Below are 25,313 nucleotides of genomic sequence, written 5' to 3' on the forward strand. Positions count from 1 at the left end.
AAAAAAAAAAACCAAAACAAAAACCTGTCTCTGATGGAGAAGTTGGCCTAAATGTTTATATAAGTTGTCTTGGGTACGAATCAAATTTATTTCTACTGAAGAGAGTAAGATTGCAGGTGCTTTGCAAGCTGAAGAAGCCAGCTGGCTTTGTGGAGAGCATCAGCAGACCTGGTGCCAGCGCTGCGGTACCTCTCACAGGCTGGCCCTGGGCGTCAGTGCCCAGGGAGGGTGCCCCAGCGGGGCCCGAAGCCCAGCTTCCCTGCTGCAGCCGTCACAGGACAGGCACCAAACACATTCACTCATGACAAACAGGCATGACTTTGCCTGCTGAGGGAAGGTAAGGCTAAAGGGGTGAAATTCACGGCACTTACTTAAATCCCAGTTTCTTAAAGGAGAAACAGGTTCTCCCCTGCAGTCAGCACATGGCCCATGACCAGCTGAGGCTCATCCAGCAATCCTACAGAGCGAGAGTAATTCACAGCTCCGGTAGTAACGGCCCAGACATCTAACAACTACCTGGCACAGACGGCGTCCTCTGCGCTGCCCCGATGCCAGACAGGATTAGTGCTAGCTTCCCAGGGACCCCACCTCCTCCATGGCTGTGCCAGGCTCAAACATCGACCCAGCCTTAAGGGAATGAGCTCCCATCAGGTCAGTTCTCATTAAGTATTTCTGATTGAATCAAAGCAAGTCTGAGAGTTAATTTAATAAGGGATACTGTCAGAAACTCAAGTCACTTACTCTTTTAATTAAAATGTACAGGAGAAAGGACCTAGAAATTAGCCAGGATCTTCAACTCAAAATTCTAAAAAGGAAAACAAAACAAAAAGAAAACAGCTCCAACAACTGCTCAGCAATGTCCTGCTTGCCCATGGGATCAGCAGGTCTCTCCAAGACCACCCCATATATCCTGATCCTGTTATCAGCTCGGCTTTTCCCATCTCCTCCCACAGCCCCGACACCTCCTTACCTTGCAAAAAGTGCTTTGTCCCGTGCAGGAGAGCTGGTGGGTGCTGCCGTGGCCAGAGCACACCTGAGCAATCATCCAAGGCTTCAGCGCCCAGCCACATTTAGGAGGAAGGTCACAGCCACAGCACATGTAGATTCCCGACACACGGGGATCCCTGGGGCATTTGGGGCATTGAGACCTCAGCCCAATACACCCAGAGGCTACGGGCTGGGTGTTAGGAACCAGCTTTCCTGAAACTCCTGCAATAGTTTCAAATCTTTCATACCATCTCTCCTTGAAAAACTGATGCACAGGGCTATATGTATCCCATCCAACATTAAAATGCTGTCTCCAGCAGGAGATTTCGCTGTCTGCGATTCCTGAAACACACAGAGAGGTTTGTCTATCTGTGCTTAAAACCAGCAGGATAGTACAAACGCAAGGTTTCCCCCAACTCAGGACCCAGGCAAGCATCCTTTCTCCCAGTAAAGCACATGCACTCTAAAAATGTACTTACTAGCTATGTATTAAAAGAAAAGGAACTTCAAAACAAAGATTACATCCAAACCACATTTGCCACGAGGCAAAGCGCTCAACAGCACAGTAGTTACTATCCTGCAGGCAACGCAGATACAAGGCAAGGGCTTTCGGCAGCTGTGTGAGGCTCAGAAAGCATTGCCCAGCTCCGCAGGTAAATACGCTTCGTTTGAGAGGGAAGACTGACACCGCAGAGGACAAATGCCTGTGAGGAGTGAACTAACGATGCTGTTAGACAAACTATAGCAGAGAAATCACCAGGAAGATGCAAACCCAGCGACATAATGGGTGAGAAGTCGTGGTCTCTCTGACCCTTCACACAACAGAGGATGGGCAGGGAGGCCAGGGAGAGTTTCCAGAGCAGTCTGGCTGGAATCCAGCCAGCTCTACCGGTGCTTCTGCACCGTAATATACAAACCACGACTTCGAGTATCAGCTGTGAGTCTGATATAGCCCATTCTCCCTACAAGAGACGGCTGACAGTTTTACAGCAGAGGCAATCCTTAGCTACAGCCATGCTGAAGTAACATTAATAGATAGTTTCTTTCTATCTCAAATGTCGGCTCTTCAACTAAGCCTACATTTTGCTGCGCCTTAAGCACCGAAGGACACAGACAATCTACTGAAGTGGCAGTGAAAAGAAAGAGGAAATTCTCCTTTCTCCTAGCCTGGTTTCTCCCACAGGGTACAATAGTGCTGCTCCTGACTCAGTGCCAGCTTTCATCCCTGAGAATGCTGTAGACCATTCTTCTTTTGACAACGAACCTGCGGAGTAATTTGTGTCTCTCTTTGTACATCTAATGCTACTATTCAAACATGGGGCCAGGACATCTGGGTGAAGGGATTTTTCTTCTTCTGGGAACAATAGATGCTATTTTCACGAGTGCTGGCAGTCACAGTTAATGTCTCTGCCTTGGCAATGTCCAGAGCTGCTCCTGCTCTCCCGAGGTGATGGACGCCATGGGAAAGGCAGCAGAGAACAACCCAACATTGTGAACCACAGGCCCTAAGGGAGCAATTACGTAAATTTTACAGCTTCGTGGGCAAATTGATCTAGTGATCCAGTGAGACTGATGCTCTGAAGGATGCAGGCATGTGGCCAAACTGTCTGTGGAGACACATGTGAACCACGACAGTCCACCAGCTTGTGCTGCAGAGACTGCTGCTGCGCTTGAGACAAGATCAGCTTAAAAGAATGAGAGGAGGCAGAAATACCATTCAGCTCATCCATCTGGGTTCAGGACAAGACAAGCACCCTGTTCTCCTCAGCCAGCTCTAAAAGGAGAGGCAAAGCAACACGGTAAAGCTCAGAGGCATGGAAAGAGCACCAAAAAGAAGAGGTGAGACTTAGAATGGGCAAAAAAAAGGAATAAGAAAAAACATGCACCATCAAAGGAGAGGGCAAAGAGGTGGCCAGCAGGAGGAGAAAGGAAAGAGTGGATGAGATCTGGGAGGATAGGTCCAGGCCTCTTCCTCCTCTGACCTGCATGTTGCCTGCCATGCTCTGCTCCCATACAGATGCTCAGGAGTTTGTCCTGATCCTGTCCCCTCTAGGTCATACTGCGGCTGACAGATAAGAGTGAAGCTGGGAGGGGCGGAATGGAGTTAAAGCTGAAATCAGGTAGACCGAGGTCCAAAGACCAACAGGATGGTACAAACCATGGCTCCATCCAGAGTCTACAACAGCCCAGACATTTGTTTGTAAATGATGGGGGGATTGCCCGTACCCGGTGTGTTTGTAGCACAGGCAATTGGATTTGACCTGGGCCAAATCTAGGAGAAAAACAGCCAATGCACCTACTAAAAACAGCAACACACACTGACTGTCACACCTCTGCCTTGGAGTTGCATAAACCATTGAATGCTCTTGCAAAACCAATCCTTTCCAAACCTCTCCTTATAAAAAGTACACAGCTACAAAATGCCATGAAGCTAAACCATATTAGATCTCCAAATAAATTTCAGAGGAGAAAGTGGCATGGACAACTTACAAAACAGACTGAGGCTCATAATGAGTTCTCCTTCTTCCTCTTTTTTGTCTTTCTGCCTGTAACAAGCTGTTCACTCCAGCACCTGGCTGCCAGTGCATCATCTATGTTAACCCCCTTCTGCAGGAGCTCCAGAATTGCTGAGATTTCTACGTATTTTCAGACTGCCTCAAAGATCTCTCAAGAAGTCTGTTAAAAAAACCCAGCCAAACAAACAAAAAACCCAAACAAAACCAACCAAACAAAAAAAAAAACACCAAACAAAAACCCACATGGCACTAGAATGTGGATGAGGAAATGCAAAATTCCAATAAATACTTAAACACAAATATTTACTTCAATTAAAAAAGAAAGAGAGCACTGGGAAGCCCGGTTTGTGCAATGCAAGAACTGGGAACAGCCTCAGCACAGTCTCTGTGCTGGAGCAACTCAATCACTGCCAAGGACATGGGTGGCTTGCTGGATCGTACTTGTGGGAGGCAGCAAGTGTTCCCAGTCAGAGAACTGGAGCACTCAGCGCATCTGAGTCAGTGTCTCTGATCCACGCGCCTTTTGGTGTGCCAGGGGGCTCTGGAGAAGTGCTGCACACCACTTGAACTCTGCTGCACGTGGGAATGTGGAGGAAAGACCGCAGATCTTGGAGAATTGCCTCGGAGAACTCCTGTTGCAGAAGAGAAGCACAAATGTGGGATAAGGGCTTCAGAACCAAGCGATAAGCTCATGCTCAGTCCATTACAACCCAACAAGCATCCTCTTGGCCTTAGCTGACAGGCATTCGAGGCCATGGGGTGGAAGTCAGAACTCATGGGCTCAGGCAAAAAGCACAATACTGGGAGGAAAAAAACACCTAATTGAGAACTTCTCACTGCAGGCACAGGACCACCCCTAGGGAGCCAGAGGCTCACCACCTCCTGGCCATCGCCCCCCTGCTGAAGAGGAGGAAGGCAATGGGGAGGCTTTTGCACCATGGAAAGCACTGAAAGCAATAGAGGGTCACATTCCAAAAGAGACAGCTCCCTCCCATTAAAAGGGAGCCAGAGCTTTCTACGCTGGGAATCAAGGAGGGTTCATTTCTTCTAGTAGGACAGAAGAAAAAGAGGAACAGAACAGAGTGGAAGAAGATTACCAAAATCATTAGACCTTCTTGGGGTCCCCTCACAGCGAACTCGCTTAGAGGAGCCCTTGTTCCCCTCAGCAGCCCAAACCTCTCCACTTTCCATGTGACAGAGGCCACGTCAGTACCAAGACCCGGCCACCAAATAGCTGTCCAAGGGTTACAGCCACATATCTGTTCGAGGGAGAGGTGGAGATGTGGGAACTGTTCAGAGGGGCTGGGCAGAACGGATGACATCTGCTGCGGTTCCATCTGCTGATCCTTACTGCTCTCACAGTGGGGTCCTTCCCAGCCATGGCATTCACACCGGTAGCTCCCAGGCCCAAGGATGCATACGCCCTGGTTCATGCATGGGTTGGGTTTGCACAGGTTCACGGGGCTTTTTGCTTCTGCAACAAACACAAGCAGAACACAAGGCTCAGGCACATTTACAGAGTATGAATAGCTAGGACCCACGTCCATCACGAATGCTGCAAAAATAACAGCAATTATATATTCCAGACATCAGAAAATGTCATCTAAGGCTAATGAGATGGGCAAACCATATTAACATGGCAGAGGGTGCAAACTCACAACCCTGTCTTGACCTGGAGAAGAGGAAGAGGAAGAACAGTTTTACTAGATATTCTGACCTGGAGACGAATATTCCTAAAAAAGCTTAAAAGAGTGACATCACGTTAGGCTGAATATCAAAGAAAAGCAAAATGGAGCATCTTTAGAGCTGTGCACTGAACACACAAGCACCTCTAAACCCCCCAGATCCATACACTGCCAGTGCAGAGTAAGACACATACCCTGCTCCAAGCCCCTCTTTGCCCTGGAGAGGACCTGAGTTTCTACCACAGAGGAGGAAGGACAAGAAGTCCACTGGAAAGCGGGGATGGCACGTATGGTAAACACCACAGGAAAAAATTTCTGGGCTTCTTTTCTAGGAGGTTTGAGAGAAAAGCCTGCAACCATAGCCCAAGTTGTTATTAGCCCTGTTCTTGTGAAGTATGTGACAGCTTTGCCAACCCTCTTAACACAGCAGAGCCCAGCTGTCAGCAGGACTGGCAGCGTTTCATGCTGCCTTGCTGCGAATCCATTAGGTTAAGTAGCAGCATCCCAGAGGAATTTGCTTCCAGTCTGCTGGCAACTCCACCGCAGCGTGGGTAAGGGTGTCAAATCCGCCGCTGAACAACTACGTGAGACTCTGGACCTGCTCTGCAGTAGAAAAAGCACACAGACAGAGGAGGAAAAGGCAGAGAAGGACAGAATATAAATTCTACTGCTATCCATCAGGATGGTTACTACAGCTTCCCGCACATTGTACTCATTCTCACATCAACTCTCAACTCACACCTAAGATAGGCAAAATTATCTTTGAAATTCACTTTTTTGATGGTCAAATTCTAAGTCTGAGACATCTCAATATTTAGTTCCTGATGATTTTGTATGAAGCTAAGTTGGGTTCAACATTTTTGTTGTCATGAGACATGTCAGATGGGGTCCTGCCTGACAGTGCATCCCCAGGAACAGGCACTTTTGCTTTCATCGTAGGGTGGTAGATCTCTTGGCAATAAAACCTGGAGGGACCTCTTGGACCCACTGCTTGTCTTCCAGGTGCTGGCTGCTCCCCAGAGAGCTCTTCCGTGGTGCTCTGCTCCACACGTCACGTGTCCACCACTTCCCTCTACAGCTGCCCCACAGCATAACCTCGTGGTCCCTGTTCAGGGGAACCATGCTATTCTGCCCAGCCACCATTTCTCTGAACTCAAGCCTATTGTTAACACAGTAACATCTTCAATAAGCTTCTTGTACTTCAGGAATTATACCCTTTGATAATCCCAGGAGTCTGTATTTCCATTAATCAGATTCATATATGTTTAATCTTTTCTCCTAGAACCTGGATCATTTTTTCTGGTCTCTCTTCAACTGAACCTCAGAATAAATATGATATTCCAGGTGTCCAGAGGTAGGGTCTGTTTTTCACATACTTTTATCATGAGTCATAAATTTTTTAAAGTCCTTTCTTTCACAGACAATGATTCTGTTATTGAGTCTTGGACTTGGAGTAGAAGACTGAATGACGGGCTTATCTTTACATCGCCCTTGGTCCCAGCCTACCTAGTACAAACAGTGATTACCTGCACATGAAATGAAAGCAGCAATTCAGTGTCAGGAAACGATATATTATTACCCCGACTCATTGAACCTTGCCGTCTCTTCCCCTTCATCTGTGGCATAGTAGTTAATTTCATGGTACAGTAGATTGTTTTTATAATAACCCAGCTGAAAATACCACTGCTATAGGAGCACATTAAAAAGCTTCATGTAAAAACCATCTGCAGGACCTGCCAGGAGACCAGCCCCTCACCCCAAAGAGACGGTGCTGTAGTTTTTTCTAAGCCCAAAGGAGCCATGGGCATGCCGAGAGATGAAAAGGACCTTTGATTGTGCTGAAGCTCAACATGCTTCTTCATTTGATCTTACAAATGGGTTAAAACATAACAAAAGCAAATAGCTAGACGTTAAACTATTTTGAATGAGAAACAAGGCATGGCATTTTAACTAGAAACACTTTTGCCACCACTAATGTCTTCAAACCTGGGCTGCTATCTTTTCTGAAAAACTGATTTCAGTCAAACACAGGCACTCACACTCAGCACACCAGTGTTTCAAACATGGTACCAGAGTCAATTTTTTCCCAGATGGGGACTGGCCCTCAGGACTTGAAGTTTTGAAGAAAGTACACTTTTTCTTCCCCCCACCCCCAAACATGAGCTTTTACATGAATGTTTGAAAATTCTTTCCTCATGCTTTGGAGATGAAGATTTGGTCCTGCAAACAAAGTTAATCCCAAGTTGTCTGAAGGCCTCAGTTTAACAGTCTTCAGGATTCAAAATGGGCAGATTCTGATTTTCAGATTCAATCCTGTGCAACACAAAATCTTGACAGCCTACATGGTAACTTCAGTAGTAGGTGTCTAAGGAGGAACAGGAGTGATGAGGTTTGAGATGCACTACTTTGCAAACACCTGGGCACAAACCTGTTGAACAAGACAGCAAAAACCTCACTCAGGGACCCAACAGAGTTGGCTGCAGAAACATGTCCCATTAAGCCTCCCCAGCAACACTGCAGGGGGTACGGTAATGCACGGCAAATTCTTCAGGCTTAAAGCAATATCAGAAAAAGAGCAAATTTCTTTGTTTTTCAGGTAAGGTAGAACCAAGACCTGGAAGGGCTGGAAAGAGCAAATCGCACTACACCCAATCTGACCAACTGGAATGAATCTTAGAAAAGTTGGTTCCTATTCCTATAGGATTGCTTTGGACTGTCATCACATATCTATGCCATAGCTACCCCATCTATAAAATGCAAAAGATAATATTGAGCTTACTTGGTAAAGCATCAGAAAACCTATGATAACAACAGCTGGTGGCATCAGAATAAAGAGTGAGGATGGGATGTTCTCTCACCTTCACAGATTCTTTCGATGATAAGGTCTTGGTAATACTGCAGGTCTTCATAGGAGGAGATGTGGACTAGGTAGTTGGGAGACCCAGCAACCCTCAGCAGCGTGTCCCTCTGTGTGCCCCCAATGACGACCACAAACACCAAGATGCCATTGTCCCTCAGCCGCTGAGCTGGGGCAGCTGCATCCTCCATGCCGCCTCCATTTGTGAGCACCACCACCACCTTGTTGACACCAGGTCGTGCTCCTTTCTGCACTGTCATCACATCACCATAAATATGCAGCAAGGCACTGCCAACAGAGGCCGAGTCCCCGAGGAAAGGCACCTGGTCAATGGCTTGGAGGAGAGCTGAATTGCTTGTGTGGGTGTCCAAGGCAAACACAGTGTGAGGTTTGCTGCCATAGACCACGAGGGCAAGTTGGGTGACATCCCGGTTGATGCTGAAGTGCAGACGGCTGCTCCTGACAAAGTCCCTCAGCCGTAGAAAATTCTCCAGGCCAACTCCATCTGAGGCATCCACTGCAAATGCCAAATCAAGAGACTGTGCCTGGCAGCCTGGATAAAAGAGTGCAAACGTCATTTTTCAGAATATATATGTACTCCTTTCTGAATACTCCAGTTTTTTTTTAAAAAAAAGCAGGGGGGAAATAGTGGGCAAAATTAATCACTGCTGGTCACTGACTGTGAGGGGCAATCTATGATCCTTTTACACCAATAGATAGAGATCCATCATAAAAAGCAGTGATGGAAGTTTAGTCCCTGGATCTGTGACTAACACAAGCAAAACAGGAACATTTATCCTTCTGTCCTTCCCTCCTCCTCAGTGGAGTTCAGAAGACCTCCTCACGGTTTGACAAACTCATCCTGCAATGCCCATACCACAGTCTTACCTTCAGGATTGTCCACACTGCAGATTCTTCTCTGCAGCTCTGGGATCCTGTTGAACAGGTCCTGGGGGTCTGAGTAGACAATTGTCTGCTTTGGATTGCCAGTTACCTCGGCCAGCTCTGCTCTCACAAAGCTGCTGCCTACACCAATCAAGAAGAGATCTCGGTCCTTCGCATACTTAGCAGCTTCTGCCACTGGATCCTGGGACTTGGAGTCAGTGAGTAAGACAACCACGCGGGGGAGATCATCCTGCACGTCTGCAAAGACTGGGGTGCTTCGAAAACCATGCTGTGCAACGTACCGCAGGGCTCTGCCTGTCAGGGTTCCTCCGCCACTGAAATTCAAAGCGTCGATGCTCTTCATGAAACTGAATGCATCCTTGTGTTGGCCCACTTTGATGGGTATCCTGACATCATTATCGTACTGGGCCACCCCCACGTTCATTGGCGAGTCCCGGCCCATCACTGCTTGAAGGAACCTCTTGAGGAACGCTTTGTAACGCAGGAACCCTTCCAGTGTGACCCCCGCCGAGCTGTCCATCAGGAAAAGAAGATCCACACCACACTCGAGACTCAACTTTGGTGCTGAAAAGGGAGACAGCAATTTGTCATATGACAGGCACCTCAGCTGGGGTCTGCTGCAATCCCTGTGGTGTGAAGAAGGGACATTGCGTCCAGTAACCTCAATGGTTTGCCAGATGTCATGAGTTGGAAGATAACTGTGCCAGGAGTGTGCTTTATTTTGGTTGGATGCCACATAAGCCTTTAGTTACAGGAAATATCTATGGGAGTCTGGGAGGGATTCCTTAACTTTTGGATGGCAAACTTCAAATTGGAAATGACAACTCCACTCTCTTAGTATTGTGGGGAAAACACTCTGAGTTTCAGTATAACGTGGAGGAAGGAGAAAGTCCAAGCACCAGACCCTCATCTGTAACATCCTAAGATACTTTAAAGTGGGAGTCTTGGTTCTGCAAGAAGTAAGTATAAAGCATTTTCTGAAGATCAGGACCTTCTTTGGTTTCTTACATTGAGCCCCCAAAATCAGGAGCCCAGGTGTGCAGGGAGGGGACCAACAGACATATCTATGCGTCTCTCCCAGTTTCTCTGCTCTCCTGCTCACATGGCACCCGCATTTAGAAACAAGGGCAGCTATGGAAGGGTGAGACTGTCAGTATTGGTACTCTCCATATCCACAAGGTTCCTGAGCCACAAGACCCAGTCACTGACTGAGCCTGACACAGTCATAACCAGCACAAGAGGAAACTCATCCTGTCTCCTGGAGAAAAGCATGAAGGCTGCAGCCCAATCCCAGTCGTCCCGGGGCAGGACACAGGGAAGAAGACACAAAGGCAGCACGCAGGCGAGAAGGAAGGAGGGAGAGTGCAGGTTCACACCTACCACAGTGGATGTCTCCTCCATACCCCACCGGGCAGAGGCAGTGGTATTTGTCCAGTCCCTCTGGGACACATGTGCCCCCGTTCTGGCATGGCTGGGAGTCACAAGGCTCTAAACGGGACCAGAGAAGGGAAAGACAGGGAGTCAGCAGGGAGCCTGCCCCTTCCCACTCTGTGCCAGCATGAGCATCGCCACTACTGGAAAAGGGGTCAAGCCTCTGTCCGTCTCACTGCAGAGTTTGGACTAATGCAGGGCCACATGCAACCTCACTCACCTCCACGGCAATTTCATTTGGGGATGGGTCTCCAGCAGGCAGTGGTGAAAAGAGCAAACCAGACTGTGACCTCACTTCATTTCCTTTGGAATAACACCAATGAAGTTCCGTTCGTGTAAATACCGAATTGCGAAAGGTCGTACAGCCCTTCCAGATTTACACTAGCAATGAACGGATCAGAGTCTGGCCTGCTGCTTGGACAATGTTGGACTGACAAAGAAAATAAAGCTACTGTCATCTGAAGCAGCAAAAGGATGGGGTTAAGGGCAGAACTCAAAGACCATAGCTATTTCCACAGTCACAAAACCAGTCTGGCAATCAACAAAGGTAAGGTTCCCTGCTAAACTGATGATGTTCATGGTACCAAGTGAACGAGCGGAGGCACCTCACTGCTTAATCCCCTAGTTGGAGACCAGTGAGTCCCTGCAGGCACTGGGAAGCAGTGCAAGTCTCTGCCCCAGGAACACAAGCAGATGAGGATTAACTGGCTCCTCAAGTGGAAGGAGAGATGACGGGGAGATATTTTAACCCCAAAAACCTCTGGTCATAGATACCCATGAGACAAAATAACAGGACGTAACATCAATTTCTTGCTAAGGATCACAACCTCTCACTCAAAATAAAATTTTCATAAGTGAGAGTAAAACTACATCTTTTTATCCTTACCTGCTTTGAAAATAAAATTTTAAAAAAGGCTAAGTTGTACCTGGACAAACAGTTCGGAAACATCTGGAAGGGTGCTTTATCAAGACTCTCTTCCATCTGAAATGGGAAGAATAAAACCTATCATGAATTTAAAGATTAACAAGGTATCTTCATGGTTGACCTTACTGTGTTTTCAATGGAACAAATTTTCCTTTGAAAATGCAATTTTTCAAAACAAGTATTTCAAGAGAAAATGTCCGTTCTGAGTAGGGTGGCAAAAGAAAAAACATCATTTCATCAAATCTACTCTTTTGGTTTTCGATTCTACTTTAATATTTAAAGATTATGGATGTATTTTTAAGGCTTCAAAGGATTAGTTTTTTTAGTTGCTACTGAAGATACGCTAAAACTTTTTGCTCTAAACTGGAATGAAAAGAAAGATTTACAGCAGTGAGAATTTCTTATTCAATATTAATTCTGGCATCTAACTTCTCCAGCAACAGGTTGTCCACAACCAGTGAACAAGCAAGGTTTAGATTGAGAAGAAATCCTTAGTCCTCAGCTGTGCCTCCCAGCGGGAATTTTCAACATCCCAATGTGATGGGAAAAAAAAAAAAAAAACCAACAAACAAACCCTAGAGCAGAAGTGTGTATTTGCCACATGTAAAAAGGCAGGTAATGTTGGTTCCGGACAGTGAGATGTTTCTGCTTTTTTTCATCCCTGTTAATGAGTTTTCTATTTCTCCAATACCTGCAGCTCCACCATGACACTGATTTTCTAGTGCTCTGCATTAGGGCTGCTCAAACTTGCGGCAACTGTGCCAAACCCATGACTTTTGGGATGCAGTAAGCAAGCCACAAGCTGCTCTGCCTTCCCACATTGGCCCCAAGGTACAAGCATATGGAAACACTCACAGACATTAGGATATGTCTGAAATTATCCATACAGTCATCCCCCAGCATATCTATCCCGCAGGCTATCAATGCACAGCCCAGATCTGGGGTGATTTTCAAACATCAGTCTGACTGCCCGGTATTAAAACAAACACATGAAGCACCTCTTCAAAGGAAAAACAATTCCCCCTACCACTTTCCGTACAACACCACTTTCACTCCGCTATTTTTATCAGCAAAGAGCATGAAGCTGCCTTTCCCTTCACAGCTCATTTTTAAAGCATTTCTCCCACTGTACCAACCGCAGGGACAATACTATTTGAAGGACCTGACATACTTTATGGGTTTTCAGCTCCAGCCTCCTGTCCCTGAGCAAGAGGACATTTCCCTCATGCAGCTCACTGCCATTGATGTGACAATGCAGCTCTTTGTGTGGACCCCAGTTTTGGCACTGCCGCACTATGACTGGGGGGTATTTTCTGCCAGTGACTGGAGCCTCTCCATAGGACAGTCCCTCCCAAGCCACCCAGGACAACCATGCAAAGGAAAAGGGGCTTCTCTAAAGGGAAGAAAGCCTGTGTGGCTGAAAACAGAACTAGCACAAACACAGGGAGCCAGACCTGGAAACCCTCTGCAACACATAGTCGGTACAGAGGTGTAAACTTCAAAGCATCTCAGTTCAACAGGTAGGTAGGAAATTAATTCCAGTTCCATTTATAATATTCATGGTGCTCTGTCTCAGTTCCTCCTCTTACCCTTTGCTTCTTCAACTAATGGTTGGAGCAGGGAGAGCTTCTTTCCTAGGTCTAGAGACCATGTTTGCATCGCTCTTCTGAGGTATCTTCATCCCAGTAAAGAGTCATGGTCAGATAAAAGCCTTGTTACTGTATCTCTCATCTCTCAGCCCCGTTCACTTTCAGAGACGTAGGTGTCCAACTCACCTGTAGAATGGGCACAGCGAAGCCCGCACGGCATGTGGCTGCTTTGAGCCTTTCCAACACACATAGTTTCCAGCCAGCTCTTTCACAGCCTCCAGGGTCCTGCGTTCACAAGGGTGCGATTCAACTTTACAGCCTGTAGCAAACAACAAATCCAAACTGGGACCAGTTGCCTGAAAATACTGAAAATACAAAGTCTGTCTGGGAGTGGAGCACCCCTTTGAAATGGGTTAGTCTTCCTGATCTACCTGCCAACAGCATACCGGGCAGTGCTTTAAAGAGCCTCCATGAGACCCCAGAAGAGAAATTTTTTGTCGACAAGCTCACCAGCCTACCCCACTTTCTGGGGTGCTCACTATTCAGCTTCCTTTGCTTTGCTATAAAATTCATACTGCTGAGTTCCGGGTTCAGTGACAACTTTTCAGTATCTCTGGTGCCTTCATCATTCACGTATTTGATTTTCTTCTGCCTCTGGACCACTCCAGTTCTATCTTTTCTTGTGAGCACCCGGTGGCCTCCCCTTAACCACAGCCAAGTCCTTAACACAACTGTGTTTATCCCTCTACCCTCCATGACATGAGCAAAGACCAATATTCCCATTTTCAGAGGTGAACCAAGACACAGAAAGATTTTGGATCCTGCAGCTCACAGGTATTTGGAGACACAGCTGGCAAGCATGCCATCCAGTTTGGGCACCAGAAGCAGGTTACCTCAAAGTGCAACACCTGCTAGCTCCCCTGTACGCTTTCTGACATTGCCTCATCTTTCTCATGCAGTGACATGGTCCAAGGTCGAAGCACAGGTGTGAAAGAGGAGCCAGGACAGGGGTTACCTGGCGCGGTGGCGCTGCAGACGGAGCTGGTGAGGGTGCTGTACAGGCCATTGGCAGCATCGTCGGCATCTCCAGCAAAGAGCACATGCTGCTCGGTGGGCTCACTAGCCAGCATGTGCAGCTCCTCCCACCTGCCGAGCAAGGTGGGGTTCAACAATTCGTGTAACAAGACCCTCAGTCATCCCCAAAGAATTCAGTATCAAAACAAGCCCTGTGCAGACAATAGCTGATGCAGAACCTTGACACCCTTCAAATAGTTTTCAAGACCCTCGTGTAGCCTGAGTAGTCTCAGGCTCTACTCAGTGGAAGAGCTTCCTTCACCAGCTTTGGTCCTCCTTCTACACCAGCCACCAAATTAGTGTTTTTTCCATGCCTGTGTTACCCCGCCAATTCCCCTCTTCTCTTTCCAAAACTCATATCTAGCACAAGACCACCCCTCCCTCAGTAGAACTTGCCATTTGGCCAGCTGGGCCTCCTTTTCCAACTCTGTGGAAAGTTTCCTACCTTGGAAATTTGATTCCCACTGCAAAAACTGTGATGTCCCTCTCCTTCAACTGCATTGCAGGCATTGCGGTGCTGCCCTGGGACTTGCCATCCGAAATGATGATCAGGACTTCAGGGACACTCGAGTTTCTGCCACCAGGGAACCCCTTGCGGAGAATGTACTTCAGAGCTCGACCTGTCTCTGTGCTCCCACCTCTAGAAAGAAGGAAAATAAAATTGGAAAAGCAAAAATCAAAGCTCTTCTGCTATTGAATTTACCATTTGATTTTTAAATTTCCACTCTTTGGTAATGGAGAACTTAGCATATTTCTGCCTGTTGCCACAGAAGACATCCAGAGAGATATCTAATATTGTCGTTCTTGTCATCCTTCTGTCCATAGGTCCCATCTACTCACCCTTACCTCCCTCCTCTCCAACCTAGAGTTGTCTCCAAAAGGCTTTTAACGCACAGCAGTGTTTCAGCAATTGGGGCAGGAAGCAGAGCTCTCAGATATTAGAGTTTTATTTCCAGCTTTGACAAATGTCTCAACTGCTTCTGCTATTCCATCTGACCTCTTGTATTCCAGTGAGAAACACAGTACAAGTGAGCAAAATGAACAAAGACCAGCATCTCAAAGTGGTTTCCTTTCTCTTGATGCATAAATGTGCTATAAATTCTTGTCACATATCATTCCTTTCCCTCCAAGGGACCTTCTGCTGTTCTTAGACCAAGAACTAAGGCAGGGAGCTATGCATCCCGGCTTGTAACTGGGAGTCTGCAGTCCAGCAGCATGCAGAGTGTCCTTTTTCTCCCCGGCTCATCTGCAGGTTAATTTGATTTTGTGCAGAAAGTCATTTGTCCATGCTGTAGTAAAGCTCCTGAAAATATGAATGCTGAAAGCTTCTTAGTCTGTCCCTGGAAACTCAGAAGGACTGAACACAGGGCATGCCTTCTTCAGGGCTTCACCAGTACCTTTTACACTAGGAAAAAAAAACATTAAGAAGAGCCACCTGATGCTCCAGTTGTCCAAACCCATGCTAAATTCAATTAAAAGCAACACCCTCATCTGCTAGGTTGCTTGCCAGCAGTGCTGGTATAATAGGGAAGGTGCACCAGCCACTGACGTTCACACGAGCCATATCCCTCACTTCTCGTTTTGGAGGCGGGAGCCAGCTACCTCAATATTTTGACAGCCCTTGAATTCTGCCCTGGAGAAGGAAACATTTCTGAGATATAAAGCAATTAGTTCAATACTAGGCAATCCTCCCAGTAGCAAAGTACTAAACCCACAAAAGGACTCGGATGCCAAAGAGGGCACATTCCAGTGGTGACATAAATCAGCAGGTAAAATGGGCTCCTGTTAAGCATTAGGGAATGGCAGACACCAAGCCTTGCGGCAATAACTCCCAAGGAAAAGCAACCTTGAATGCAATTTTAGCAGAAAATAAGCTACAGCTTGACAGAGAACAACTTTGGTCAAAGATGCTTTAGAAATCCTGAGGCTCATGTCTTGTGAGATTATTAAAGAATGAGATTTGCTGACTGCTGGATGACTCCTTAACCCAAGAGCCTGACTGCCCTGCTGAGCCTGGAGGCACCGGAGCTGTCTGTTTGAGAGGTACGCTGCATATCAGCACAAAGCCCTGGGGAGGGAAACGAGAGGTCCCTCTGGCAGCAAAGAGCACCCAAAAGAAGAGCTGCTCACTGCAGGCACACGGTGTTATGGCCAGTGTCTGCACAGCGCTGGGGTCTCTTTGGTTATGGCATACTGGATGTGAACTGGGAAGGAGCAGTGGGTGCTGAAAATAAAGCGGAAGGGAATAAAAAAGGCGAGTGCTATACTTATAGAGAGGTCTGGGAGGGGAAGGACAAGGTGTGGTTGTTTTTATGGGCTATGCATTTACTCTAATTGTTATTTCTTGCTAGTGAGCTCTGTGGGGCGGGGACTGTCCTCCTCTGCTTTCAAGACTTAACTTTAAGTGACCGTTAGAGACACCTACTCAAGACTGGGCTCCATGTTCTATGTACCATGAAATATCATCAAAATCATATATAAAATGATCATCTCTGTCAGGATGATTACATTGTGAGCCAAGCACTGAAGTTTTATTTAAGCCATGAGTAACCTAGCAGACTTTTGAGAGGAGGTAGGAGATGGTCTCACCTCTTCCTTGCAGGGTGAGGTTTAGTGGACTGTGCAGCTGGATCCCAAGATAACTGGGTGAAATCAGCCCCAGCTGCCTATCTACCTCCCACACTCAGAGACTTAGGCCACCCAGGCACTCCAACCCCTAGCCCCTGCTGCCGGCCACATGATGCAACCAATTCAAGGTTCGTATCAACCACCTACGTTCCCCACCCAGTCATCACAAGGCTAAGAGCTTGCTACAACACAACACACTGGGAAAAAGCCTTTTTTCCCCTGTAAAAACCGAGGGCAACCTACATGGCAAGTTCTTCGGCTATGGTCACCAGCTTTGATCCCTGCCTTATCTCAAAGGGGTAAATCCTGCATGGACATGAGTTTCCTTCTTTCTCTCTTGGTAGTTCTCCATCGGGCACAATGCCAGAGCTCTGTAATGTGCCATCCCTGTCTGGACATTTGATACCAGAGAGAGCCCAACCTACTGGGAACATGCTCCAGTCCTGTTGATAATCAAGCCACTGTACCAGAGGAGACATTTCCAGCTGTCTTCTAATTCTGTCCAAGGAGCTGTGCTATAAATCACTTCCTATCATTGCCTTTTGGGGCTGCTTTTATTTCCATCCAAAGCACATTAATAAAGAGTCTCTGCACCAAAGCTCATTAAATTCAGTTTCTTATCAATTTGCATGTGGAGGTTCAGTGGGTTTTGACACAGCAGATGTGTGTTAAGGCATTACTCCAACAAGGATTTTCTGAAGCCGAAGGAGATGTGGACTTTACCTGCTGCCTTTCCTCGGGAACAGCACTAAGAAGGCTCCTCTCCTGTGACCAGCCATTGACTTGTATGAAAGAAACTGGTAAGAAATTTAGCTTTGGAGCTCACCACCAAATTTTGTTGAAATTGGCCAATGAACTCAAAAGCTATTTGGATGAGATTCATAGAGAGAGACCGGCAGTCTCCGACTAAATCACAAAAGCTTCTTTTCGGTCTGGTGCTGCCTTCTTTCAAGTGCTCTCAGCTCCGCACCCGGAGCATAGGGCTGAAGTCAGAAATGCCTGGCTGGCCAAAGGCTCCTCAGAAGCACATCAAGGAGCCTCTCAACCAAGACATCAAACACCTCATTTTTCCGGAAGCCAACTGGAATCCATCCGTAACTATTTTATCTACTTTGAAACGTCAGCTTTTCATTTAAACTAGATGAAACAGCCGAGCACAAGGTCACTATTTCTGTTTGATCTGTCAGCATCCATGTGTTGTCATCAAGGAATTTCAATGCCAGACACCAAACACTGCTTCACTTTCTCTGCTCTTGCAGACTTTCAAGCAACAGCCAAAGGGGAGGAACATGTCTTGATTTCTGGTAAGTTTTTCCTGTAACATTACACGAGACGTTTTCTTGATTTGATAAACTTGTCAAAAGCAATACAACAATACCCAGCCAATTCATCTTGCTAGAAAAAGTCAAATGTGATCACATTTGCTTGCAATATGTACATCATGCTGAGAGCAGCAGACATCCATAAGAAGCGTTGAGCTAACCTTTATCCCTAATGCAGATCAGCCAAAGAAAGAGTGGACACCCACAGGCCATACCAGTACCTCATCTGTCATCAAAACAAGTGTATTTGGGGGTGGCTGTCAGATACTTTGTAGATCCAAATGTATTTCTCAGACATGAAAAGTTTGGATTTTGAGAGGCTCTAAGGACAATGCTTCTTTGGGCTTCTGGCTCCATTTCCTGACGTCGTGGGAAGACATCCAAGTCTTAACATTCAGGAAGAGAAAAGATTTCCATCTGAAAAACCTGATCCTCTTGAATTCAGCAGACACACACGCGCAGATATCTTGGGACCAGCAATTCGTCGCTACCTCATAGGACAAAGGAAATTGTAACCACCAAAAAATGAAGATGCACACTGTCCTGCCTTTGCTCAGCCATGCAGGAACACCACAATTCCTTTTCCCTGGAAGGATGTAACCCACCACCTAGCACAAACAGCCAGAAAAACCTGCCAAGAGGGTCATGGAAAACTCCCCCATTTACCATGTTATAGTGGGACACTGAAAGCTTTCTCCCCTATCAGCTTTCACTGACAAAGGCAGACCAGGTTGCACATTTTTAACGGACTGTGGATTATGGACCACAGACAGTGTTCATCAACCTCCCTCCCTGGGAGCATCACGTTAGTGTATGCACAGCAGAGGCGGAGATGCCTGGGCCTTAAAAGCACTCAGTCCAGAGATCGTTCATAGCCCAGAGAAAGAAAAGAGCTGAAAAATAAGCTGACCTGAACACAATCCTCTTGATTCCCTCTTTCACTGCTTGTTTGGTTAGATACGAATCCAGTGGGAATTCAAGGTGGGGAGTTGAGCTAAACTGTATTAGTCCCACGCGGACCTAAAAGAAAAGGTTAAAGATGATGAAAGGTGCCTGTGAGTTTTACTCTTTTGATCAGTTTACAGATTTGGGAGCACTATACTGTATCGAGGCAAACATTGGTTTGCAAGTTGAGCCACTGGCAGTCTAAATGAACTTCAAAAAAGAGAAAAAGAGCATAAACCATAGCATTACGTATACAGACTATAAACCAGGCAAAAAAGTTCATCTGCAAACAACAGGACCCTCTGCTGCCGTTACAGGCAGCTCAAGATCTATATTTATCCATTCAGAGCAGCTAGTAGCCTCAAGGACAGTAAGTTTATAAATAACACCTTTTATATCAAGCTGTTTATACACTGCGCAAGCAATCTTTCCATTACTAAAAGCAGCTCCCTCTGGCATTGAGCACAGCAGGCAACACAAACCAATTATTTTTTCACTACTTCCTCTAAAACCATTTCCTACAGTTGAAAATGCAAACACACTAAACGGTCTGTACTGGGCAATACACCCAGAATATTTCACTGAAGCCTTACAAGAAGTTTTATGGAATGTGATGACTACGAAGGTGAAAAGGCTACTGATTTTCAGTCCAGTCTATATGAGGATTAAGTATTTTTAAAAAACAACCCAACAAATCTGTAAATATTAAATGTTCAAATTATTTTTCCTAAGCCTACATCGCAGTTGGTTCCTAGATGCAAGTCTCTACTTTCAGTCAATTTAGTACGAGCCAAGAAAAGGGAATGCCTTTTAATCTGAGCCACCTAGCATCTCTCAAGGCCTCACACATGCACTTTATCTCCTTGCCACCACTGCCCAGGCTGCTGAAAGCCTCTTGTGCTGTGTGGCTGTAAGCAGAGATCTCAAGGGCGAAAGATTTCTTAGATGAGAAAACAATGGAGGGGAACAGTGATTTCAGCTTCCAAAGGACCCCGCATCAGGGGCCAAGCAGCAGCTTTCAATTTTAGGACCTGGAGCAATGGTGGTAGTTGGTCTGGAGGAGGTTTTGGGGTTCAAGTCTATGCATCCTTGCTGCGGGAACCAGGAGCAAACACAAGATCCACCTCTGTTCCTTTGCTCCCAGACCTCTCTGAATAATCAGACATGGACCAGGGGTCCTCAAAGCCACAGCAGGCCCAGACCCACCCTCCGTCCTGCCTCAGGTTCCTCTTCCTGCTATGCAGAGACGTTGCATCCCTGCCACAACCTTCCAAAAGACCTGACATTTATTTGGAAGGGCTCTGGCAGGGAATCAAGTACAGCAACCATCCCGGCCTGCTCCAAGGCCCCCAGCTAGGGATAGTGTGATGTGGGACTGGATGCACAGCTGGAACCGCAGCTGGGTCTGGCTTGAAATCCCCTCAGACAAACCCCAGGAGGTGTCACTCAAGCCCAAAGGTGCCTCAAGGACAGCTCCAGGGAGCAGGTAAGACCTGAGAGAGCCTGGACTGTGGCACAGCTCCCATTGCTCCCTGCAGACACGTGGCACCCAAAACCAGACATTGATTTGAGCCAAGGTCCAGAATAGGAGTCGACAAGAAAGAACCTGACATAGCGGCACCTGTCCATTTATCTTAGTGTGTTTCATACTGGGTATCTGCAAACACCAGCTGCTTGGACTCCAGCTGGCAGGTCCCAGCTGGCCAGTTCTGTGCTCTTCTCTCTGGTGAGGACCAGCATTACACTCACTGCACCACTAGCAGGTGGGGAGTGCGCTGATATCTTGGAGACCTATGGCAGCATACAGATCCCCAAAAGCCTCAGTATACAGCTGGTGCCTTGCAATGAACTCCTTCCCTTCGACCCTTTTGGCTTATTTTGTAATAGAGACCTTCTAGGAGAAGCAGAGCAAGCAGATTCTTATATCAGTTACCTCCGTACAGAAAGGTGATTAACTTCCCAGAGACTAATTCTGCAACTTCCCAGGGAAAAACACAAAAAGATCCAACCATTGTAATCTATGAGCATCCAAACCGAAACAAAAATCAGTAAGAAAACACCAAATCATAATCTTTAACCTGAAAGACTAGATCTTTCCTGAAGATCAAATGGAACTGCTTAAAATCTGTGAAGAACCAAGAAGCGTCCTCCAACTCCACTGCTTCACAAACCTTTACTGCATCTTTCTGAATAAATACTCTGACCCCATGGTAGTTGCTAGGTTGAATTTTGCAGTTTTGCTCAGCACGGTATCACTGGCCTTTCCACAAATTGCCAAGCTGCTTGAAACTAAAATGAGACATTCCTGACACTCACCCTGTCTGGACGGATGTCCATGGCGTCACAGAGCTTGCCTGCAAAGTGCTTAGACCTTTCAAAGCTTCCTTTGCCAATGCTGTAGGAGCCGTCCAAGAGGAAGAGGACGTCTAACGAAGCAGAGCACTGCATCACTAGGAGAAAAAGATACACACTGTGAAACTGCGCTTTATTAGTGTCACTCTCTCGAAGTGGACAGCCAAGAGCAGAAAATCCAGACAAACGGACTGGCAGAGGACGGGCTGGGGCCGCCTGGTGTTCACAACCCAAAGCCCGCAGGCACTCCTGCTCTGGCCGGCAGCAGCGCCAGGTCGGCCCTCACAGCCTGCAAGACTTCCACCTGAGGTTCCAGGTCCCCAGCCTGGCTTCAGCAGTTCAGGGAAAGCATGGCGGCAGCAGCTCCAAGGAGGCGATGCGGTGCGATACCATGAACCAAGAGAGCTGCTCTCCCAGCGAGGAGGCGGAGGGGCGAGCGGTGGGGAGAGGTGGCCGTGCCCTGCAGGGCCTGCAGGCTCTCCCAGCCCGAGGCACGGACGAGAAGCCAGAAGGCATTTGCAAGGCCCACAGAGTGCCACGGCGCCACATGTTTCATCTGCAGCACATTTTTCAAAACACACTCTTATTTTTCTAAACACAAACTCTCAGAACAGCTCCGAGGCACTGACAGAAACACTTTTCACAAAAATCTGCCTTTTATCCCGTCTTCAGAGACGTGTCCTTGTATCACCCCTGCCTGCATGAACACAACCGCTCCCAAGTACAAGTTCCTGAGGTGCTTACGCTGCAGTTGAAGCCCCTAATTTCACTGAAAAAAAAATGGAAAAAAAACCCCAAACCCGGCCTGCAGAGTCTGAAGACACAATTTCAAAGCATTTACACAAATTTTAGTCACATCTGCAGCATTTACCAGAACCAACTTCAAGGGAAAGTGAATCCAGAAGCTGAATAAGGGGAAGCAAGCACACCAACCTTTTGAGAGCCCTCTTGGCCCATGCCCTTACTCTACCCCCATTATTATTATCATATTTTTATTATCACTACTTTTTTTCAAAATCATTCCTGCTAGCAAAAAACTCAATTTATAATTAGGGTTTTCTCATACCAGATTAGGAGGGACTGAAAGTTGTTAAGCATTCCCTTCTGGGTCACTGGTTCTTTTAATATGGCACCCAGCCTTGCCCTGGAGCGCTGCGCTGGGGATGAGCTGGAGCACAGCCCCCTTGCCAGTGCCGTCCCAGCTTGTCAGCCTTGCCCTCACCGCCAATATGAACGTGGAGATGCAACAACCCGTGTGCTCGCCCGCAGTCACTGACCCCCGCTGCCTGCCTGAGCACGCACAGAGAAACCCGCTGTGCCTCCACCCCAGTATGGGCTCGGCACGGAGGAACGGTCTCCAGGTTGCTCTGGAGTTCAGCGGTACAAGGATCAGGGATCTTCCTACCGCAGCTGTCTGACAGAGACCTGTAAGCAGGACATCTGCAACACACCAAAGGGCTCCTGGTGATGTGCATCACTGAGAAACATCCAAAAGGTGCAGCACACCAGGATGAAGAGTTTAGGCTGAACACACGGTGCTACAGGATGGGGCTAGAGTGCAAGGCTGGCATAGGAAAAAATATAATTTATCACTTGACAGACAGACAATAGAAAACACGGGTTAGCAGGAGAATGCACGATGCAGTTTATAAGTAACCAACTGCACATACGTCAAGGAAGCTGTCGGTGAACATGGTCTGCTGGCCAGCCGAAGCCCAATTGTCCCTACTCACAGCAGCGCGGCTGGCGCTGGCTTTACGGCCTGAACAAATCAGCCACATGAGAGGTCTGATCACAAATCACATCTGTAATTAAACACAGCTCCTTAAAACAGGATTGCTCAAAACAGGCTGTGAAGGAACCGACGCGAATACCAGCCGGCGTCCCAGCAGGGCTCATAGCAATGAGGGGAAAAGCAAACCAGGCCAGGGCAGGAGCAGCCACAGCGCTAGGCTTGCCAGAGCATTGCTGGGGACTGTATGGACCAAATGGGGTCCAATAAACAATAATAATAATAATAATAATAATAATAATAATAATAATAATAATAATAATAATAATCCCAACAAACAAATCCAACCAAACCTGAGAGAAACAAAGAAAGAAGGAACTGGGGAAGTAGATTACGTGCTTTAAAAAAAAACACTTACACTGGCCAGCAGCTGAGATCTTGCCAATCATCTCCTGGTCAGCCTGAATTTCTTGTATACCCAACACCAGCAAAACTGTGGGATCAAATAAATAATCACTCATCAACACTAGAAACTGCCTTAAAAAAAAAAAAAAAGGAGACACGTACCGTAGGTTTTAATTTATAGCAGCAAAAACATTGTTTTGCTGTACAGATTTCACACTTGTGAAAAATAATTTGGTGACACAGCACAGCAGTGTATTCATGGGAGCAAAATTCCCTCTAGCCAGGACACAGACAGCATGAAAAATAGCAAGGACCTGACTGCAGCACACGGCAGGACAGTCCCTCTGCCCACCACATGCAGGGATGCAGCATGAGAGCAAGAGCTAGGCCAGGCTCAGGCTCCAAAGATTAGTCATAAGCACAGGAGACACCAAATTATTGCACTGGAGAAATCTATGAACTTTAAATATCATAACAGTAACATCAGCTTTTCCCATATCAAAGAAACTCTTCACATACAAATCAATCACGTCTTTGAATTCTCCGAAAAGCTGTTTCTTCAGGTATTATTTTCTCCCCTTCTATGTGAAGCTATGTTTCAGAGGTTTATCACTAAACCTCCTGGAGAGGCACTGATTTTGCTCTTGTTCCTGGGAATGAAGAACTCCAGCCTGAGACAGGGAAGCATCCGAGACAGAAACCACTGATGCAAAACAATGACTTTAAAACGTACCTTGGGGAAGCAGGAAAATGCAGATGGACTCGAATGATGAGACACCCATGGTGACAAATCTGAAAGAAAAAAAAAAAAAAGTAGAGGAATTAATCCAATTCCTAAATTCCAGGTTTCTTTACCTGCAGCTGATCATCAGCTTGCTGGTTGTCTCATGTGACGAGTTCAGAAGCATTTGGTCTGAGGGGCAAAAGCAACTCCTACCCTAGGGAGAAGGGTGGGAAACAGATAGAAGGAAAAAGCATGAAAATGACAGAACGATACAAAAGAAAGAAAGTCTCCCTACATACTCATCTCTTTTCCTACCAAAATTGGTGAAAGCAGGCTTCCAAGGAGAGGGAGGGACTGCCCAGCCTCCCCTCCACGGGCTCCTGGACTGCTGCTCTCCTCCTCCTTCCTCTTCACTGCACCTCCCTCTCAAAGCAGAGTCCCACTGGGGCCCCTGCTGCCCTCAGGAAGCTGGTGAAGAGCCAAACACCGCTCCTCCAGGGGTTCACCGAGCACAGCCACGTCCCCCCTGGCCCCACCATCGCTTGGGGCTCTGGCTGAGACATCCCTGCTGTGGAGCACAGCAGAGGGGGACTTGTCCCAGGGGACCTGCCATGGCCGCTGCTGCCCATCCTCATCGCAGGTCCTCAACAACACTCAACCACAGGCTCTTTCATGCCTTATATTTTCTGAGGACTGGCTTTCTGAGGAGATGTTTTTATGTTCGTGTCCAGGAAAGTCAATTTTCTGCTCATTTTTCCTTTGAAATCATCAAGGCTGCCATCGCATGGTAGGTGGACTTCAATGTCACTTTCAAGCGTGCCCAGATTTAGACCAAGCATGTCTGGCAGAGGCCTTGGCTTTCTATTTAAAACATGTATATTTATTTTTTCTCCGGATTAAAAGCACTGAGTGCACTCACTGAAGCAAATTTGACCAGATTCAGGCTGGGTCTCTGCCTCTTTCATTGCAAAAGCAGATTTTCTTCATGTAGTTAAATACTAATAAACACATCTCTTCATAACCAGCTCTATTAACCAGTTGTTCTCCCAAGAAAACAGAGAGGGCTTTTTCTCAGGAAAGATGTGTCTCTGCAGAAAATGATATATTTACCAAGCAGCCGGTAAGGACTGATGCTTGTTAGTGGAATTGCCAAAATAGGCCCATTCCCACCACTCCAGGTGCCAGTCCTTCAAAAGCGTTACCTGGCAAACCTCACACATTGGGGCAGAGGGGTG

At 46.9% G+C, this 25,313-nt stretch overlaps 1 protein-coding gene across 1 annotated transcript; it reads right to left on the bottom strand.

Annotated features, from left to right (window-relative positions):
• Positions 1-3,931: 3,931 nt before the first annotated feature.
• On the bottom strand, positions 3,932-24,262 carry VWA2 (von Willebrand factor A domain containing 2; the record flags this gene model as incomplete). Its single annotated transcript, XM_082486142.1, has 14 exons — positions 3,932-4,135; positions 4,855-4,977; positions 8,047-8,598; positions 8,934-9,515; positions 10,332-10,439; positions 11,309-11,364; positions 13,083-13,215; positions 13,912-14,042; positions 14,416-14,610; positions 18,831-18,940; positions 21,182-21,315; positions 23,368-23,442; positions 24,088-24,146; positions 24,210-24,262. The coding sequence occupies 14 exons, from the start codon at positions 24,260-24,262 to the stop codon at positions 4,002-4,004; spliced, it is 2,445 nt and encodes an 814-aa protein (XP_082342268.1). The 3' UTR covers positions 3,932-4,001.
• Between the last annotated feature and the right edge of the window lie 1,051 nt (positions 24,263-25,313).

Source organism: Vanellus vanellus (assembly GCF_965231255.1).
Source record: "Vanellus vanellus genome assembly, chromosome: 7".
NCBI classification, from domain to species: Eukaryota; Metazoa; Chordata; class Aves; order Charadriiformes; family Charadriidae; genus Vanellus; species Vanellus vanellus.